The 5,150-nt window shown below is 47.8% G+C and overlaps 1 protein-coding gene across 1 annotated transcript in view; it reads right to left on the bottom strand.

Annotated features, from left to right (window-relative positions):
* ENTREP2 (endosomal transmembrane epsin interactor 2) overlaps nucleotides 1–5,150 on the bottom strand; it is a 426,858-nt gene that overhangs the window by 66,756 nt on the left and 354,952 nt on the right. The window contains exon 4 of the mRNA XM_024129669.3: nucleotides 1,293–1,427. Within this exon, the coding sequence (XP_023985437.1) occupies nucleotides 1,293–1,427 (135 nt within the window). The remainder of the gene's footprint in view (nucleotides 1–1,292; nucleotides 1,428–5,150) is intronic.

The raw sequence follows: 5,150 nt of genomic DNA, 5'->3' as shown, positions 1-5,150 counted from the left end.
GCAACGGGAGAGGCCACAACAGTGAGAGGCCCGCGTACCGCAAAAACAAAACAAAACAAAACAAACATAAAATTTCTTGCTCCAAATATCTTTAAAAAGGCAAAATAAGTACCCATCTGTTCCCTGATGATGTAATAGCAAAAATGTTGGCTCAGCCATAAAAAAGAACAAAATAATGCCATTTGCAGCAACATGGATGGACCTAGAGATTATCATACTAAGTAAAATAAGTCAGAAAGACAAATATCATATGATATCACTTATATGTGGAATCTAAAATATGACACAGATGAACCTATCTACAAAACAGAAACAGACTCACAGGCATAGAGAACAGACTGGTGCTTGCCTAGAGGGAGGGAGGTGGGAGAGGGAGGATTGGGAGTTTGGGGTTATCAGAGGCTAACCCTAAACTCCCAATCCTTATATATAGGATGGATATCCTATATATTATATATAGGATGGATAAACAACAAGGTCCTACTGTATAGCACAGAGAACTATATCCAATTTCCTGGGATAAACCATAATGGAAAAGAATATAAAAAAAGAATGTATGTATAACTGAGTCCCTTTGCTGTACAGCAATAATTAACACAACATTGTAAATCAACTATACTGCAATTAAAAAAATGTTGGAGGGACTTCCCCGGTGGCACAGTGGTCGAGCATCCGCCTGCCAGTGCAGGGGACACAGGTTCGAGCCCTGGTCCGGGAAGATCCCAGATGCCGCGGAGCAACTAAGCCCAGGCGGTACAACTACTGAGCCTGAGCTCTAGACCCCACGCACCACAGCTACTGAGCCCGTGAGCCACAACTACTGAACCCCATGCACCTAGAGCCCGAGCTCCGCAACAAGAGAAGCCACCACAGTGAGAAGCTCATGAACCGCAACAAAGAGTAGCCCCCACTCACAGCAACTAGAGAAAGCCCGTATGCAGCAACAAAGACCCAGCGCAGCCAAAAATAAATAAAATTTTAAAAAATGTTGGAAAAGCAGTAGCATGCATCACATCCACATCTGCAACAACCTCTTTCAACCATTCAGCCCTGCTTCACAGACGTGGGAGTCAGAGAGTGAAATGGTGGAAATGGAAAACCCAGAAAGTGAAACCTTTAAAGTGGAAATCTCTAATGGTTTAAAACGCTCTCTGGAAAGATACTCCCTGTTGCATGTGACCCAGCTGGATGAACTAAGAATCGAAAGGAACGCAGTTAATAAAACCTTCCTACGAGATGTCAAGACGTCGCAAGGATGGGATGGGAGGCGGAAGCAGAGGAGCCTGGGTCACCTTCAAGGTCAGCCGCACGGTGTTGCAGTCCTCCCTCAGCGGGTTCAGCTTCAGTGTCTCTCCGAGGTTGCTGCAGCCCGACGACTGATGCTGCATCTCACAGCAGACACACACCTCGACGCTGTCGAACTTAATCTAGACAGGGGTACACAGAGCTCACAGTTAAAACCGGGCATGTGCTTGAGCTACACACACGCTTAAGAACACCATGTGACAAGCATCTCATCTCGTTTTCTTTAAATAATAAAGCCAAGACGATTTTTTTAATAGACAAAAGACATCAGAAACACTATTAGGAATTGTTTAAAATTTGTATTTTAAAAGCAATTAATAAAAAAATAAATTTGAAGAAACCTAAGCTATAACGTTACAGAAAATTACATGAAGTTGAGCATGGAGACATTATCATATGTCTGTGATAACACACATTCTGTTCCCACGGTCAGCAGCTCCTGTCTCCCTTCATGGCCTAGCAAACTCCTACTCATCCGTCAAGACCCAACTCCAGCGCCATCCCTGAGGCCTTGTCTGGTTTCCCTCTCGGGAGCTGCTTGCTTCTCCCCTGCTGGAGACTCACTTTTTCAGCAGCAGTGACTCGTGTCTGTGTGCCCCAAAGGGCAGCTGCCACATCTTAACCATTACAATGTTCACAATGCCCAGGAGGTGTGGGCCTTCAATAAGGGCTGAATGAATAAAAACGCCTGGGAAAATTAAAAACTATGGAAAGAAAAAATGCAGTTCAAGTGTTTTTAAAAGCCTGGACCCCAGGAGGAGAGCCACAGAGCACACCTGAGCCTGACCTGCAGCTTGAAGTGGACCTGCCCTGGCCTGGCTGCAGAAATGAGAGAGAAATCACTGCACTGCACATGCACACAGTTGTCCCCACCCATCTCCAGTCCTGGTTGGGCTGTCACACACGCACCCAGCTGTTCACAGCCTTGGGCTTCTGGAAAAGTGAACTAAAAGAGGGACAGCCATAGGTCAAGGGCATCGTCCATGGCCAAATTTTCATTTATTTTAAACCTCTAGATAGTTTATCCTTTACCTATTTTATGCCTCATCTTTGCTCTTTTCATTCAGTCTTCTCAAATAATTTATGATTTATGTATCTGAATCACTACACACTTGAGTGAGTGGGGGGGGACCTCGTGTGTCCAGGCTTGCTCGTTAGCGATTCTCCAAATCTGCGCACGGGCCTCGGGGGCAGGGCTGGAGGCAGGGGGTGGAGGGCGGTGTCCGCATAAACCACTGTCCCCCTCCACGGCCACCCACCGATGGCAGGAGGGGCTGCGAAAGCTGCCTTTAGAGATGCTCACGCTTTTAGAGATGTCTCCAGGCTCTAGGGCTGAAGCCCGGCTAAAGGAGCCATAACAACACCCCCATACAACACTCCGGGAGATGGTGCAGCCCACACCTGACCCCACAACCAACCCTGGAGGTCCACAGGGCGCGCTGCCCACCAGTGTCAGGGCCGCTGTTGGTAGAGAGGCGTGAGCCAGACCAAGGTGAGCGGCCGTGGGTCTCTGGCCACTGAAATCTCCACGGTCATGTCATTGGCAACGTTTATTTCTGGTCCCAAGAAACTGGAAAAGAAGGGTTATGATTCTTGAGGCCAAGTTTTTTTTTGGTTTTTGTTTTTTTGTTTTTTTTTTTGCGGTACGCGGGCCTCTCACTGTTGTGGCCTCTCCCATTACGGAGCACAGGCTCTGGACGCGCTGGCTCCGCGGCCATGGCTCACGGGCCCAGCCGCTTCGCGGCATGTGGGATCTTCCCGGACCGGGGCACGAACTCATGTCCCCTGCATCGGCAGGCGGACTCTCAACCACTGCACCACCAGGGAAGCCCTTGAGGCCAAGTTTTAAAAGGTAACGAGGGAAAAGGTAAAACTGTTAAAAGGTAAAACAAAGGTTAAAAAAAAAAGGTCAAAGTTCACCCCAGGTGCCCCTGCCCATTGCGGGTTCTGAGGTCCCCAGCCTTGGGTGCCGGGTGGACCCTGGCCATCAGAGCTGGGCATGTGCTCAGGGAGAGGACCACTCCGCCTCGTCGCATCCTGGACCTGAGGGGGATGGGAGGGGAGCAGGGGCGGCGCCAGACAGAAGGGAGGCCGGAGGGAGGCTGGTGGGCAGGCTCTCTCCTGGTCAAACTCTGCCCAGGCTCCCCCGAGCCCTCTTCCCCACAAGGCCTCAACCATGGCCTATAAAGGCCTGAACACACAAACATGCTCTAACAGCTCAAGGCAACATCCCTACAGGACTTGATCCCCCCAAAAGTGCCTGCCTGAGAAAGCCCAAGGCCACCAGGAGAACTGGCTGCTTTTTCCAGCCTCGGGAGAGGGCCCGTGTCCCAGCCTCTGTGAGAGGGGAGCCTGTCTCCGGTGACTGCCAGCAGCTGGCACAGACAGTGGGCATCTTCGCATGGACCCTGCTAACCCATTGTGATCTTCCACTTCCCTGACTCTACTGAGGCCCCACTCCCCCCCACCCCCACTCCCTCATCCTTCCTTTAACACGCCTGGTCACCTCTGTGCAAACTGAAGTCAAGTTCAAGCACACGTTCGACTCTCCTCCCAACTGCCACATTCTACTTCTAATGAAAACCTGTCCTCACCACTTTGAGGTACAGCTCTGTTCATTTTGACAAGGCCCAGCTCTGGGGAGCTGAGGCTACCGATTCCCCCCTGAGGCAGTCCGGGGCAGGGGCCTCTTCTTGGCCTTCTCCCGAGATGTCTTACACACCCACCCTCAGCCCACTGTTTAAGGCACTGAGATTTACAACAAGAGTGAACAGGAAACAAAAGTGCTGAAATCTGAAAATCCCTGTATGGAACTTTATTTCTGGTCCTCTTTTCTAGAAAATACTTATTCTGGAATTGGAGGCCTAACTATATAAAATTTCTAGGGGTTGATTTATCTCTTATCTGAAGCAGGAGTAAGACAGTATGGGGAGGGGCTGGTTATGGGGACAGATATGGTATTGGAGTGACAGGGAACCATGGGCTTCCAGTGGCCTGCAGAGCCTGGGGACGGCTGTGAGATGGATGAGAACATTTCAGAGGCCAGGTTGTGTGCACGACTTTCACTCCCTCCTGTATAATGTCAGCGTGCTCTATACAGCCAGTGATGTGGTTTCCAGTACCCACATGTTTACCCAAACTACCTTTGCCTGAACAATAGAGATATGGAGGCAGAAAACCATACAAACAGATGGAGAGATATACCCTGTTCTTGGATTGGAAGAATCAACATTGTGAAAATGACTATACTACCCAAGACAATCTACAGATTCAATGCAATCCCCATCAAACTACCAATGGCATTTTTCACAGAACTAGAACAAAAAAATTTTTAAATTTGTATGGAAACACAAATGACCCCAAATAGCAAGAACAATCTTGCGAAAGAAAAACGGTGGTCGAAAAATCAGGCTCCCTGATTTCAGACTATACTACAAAGCTACAGTCATCAAAACAGTATGGTACTGGCACAAAAGCAGAAATATAGATCAATGAAATAAGATAGAAAGCCCAGAAATAAACCCACGCACCTATGGTCAATTAATCTATGACAAAGGAGGCAAGAATATACAATGGAGAAAATATACAATGGAGAAAAGAATACACAATGGAGAAAAGTCTCTTCAATAAGTGGTGCTGGTAAATTGTGGAGATTAATCCTTTGTCAGTTGTTTCATTTGAAAATAGTTTCTCCCATTCTGAGGGTTGTCTTTTGGTCTTGTTCATGGTTTCCTTTGCTGTGCAAAAGCTTTTAAGTTTCATTAGGTCCCATTTATTTATTTTTGTTTTTATTTCCATTTCTCTAGGAGGTGGGTCAAAAAGGATCTTGCTGTGATTTATGTCAT

This window comes from Physeter macrocephalus, chromosome 11 (genome assembly GCF_002837175.3).
Source record: "Physeter macrocephalus isolate SW-GA chromosome 11, ASM283717v5, whole genome shotgun sequence".
Classification (NCBI taxonomy): Eukaryota; Metazoa; Chordata; class Mammalia; order Artiodactyla; family Physeteridae; genus Physeter; species Physeter macrocephalus.
The sequence above is the reverse complement of the archived record's forward strand: the minus strand, read 5'-3'. Positions and strand labels throughout refer to the sequence as shown.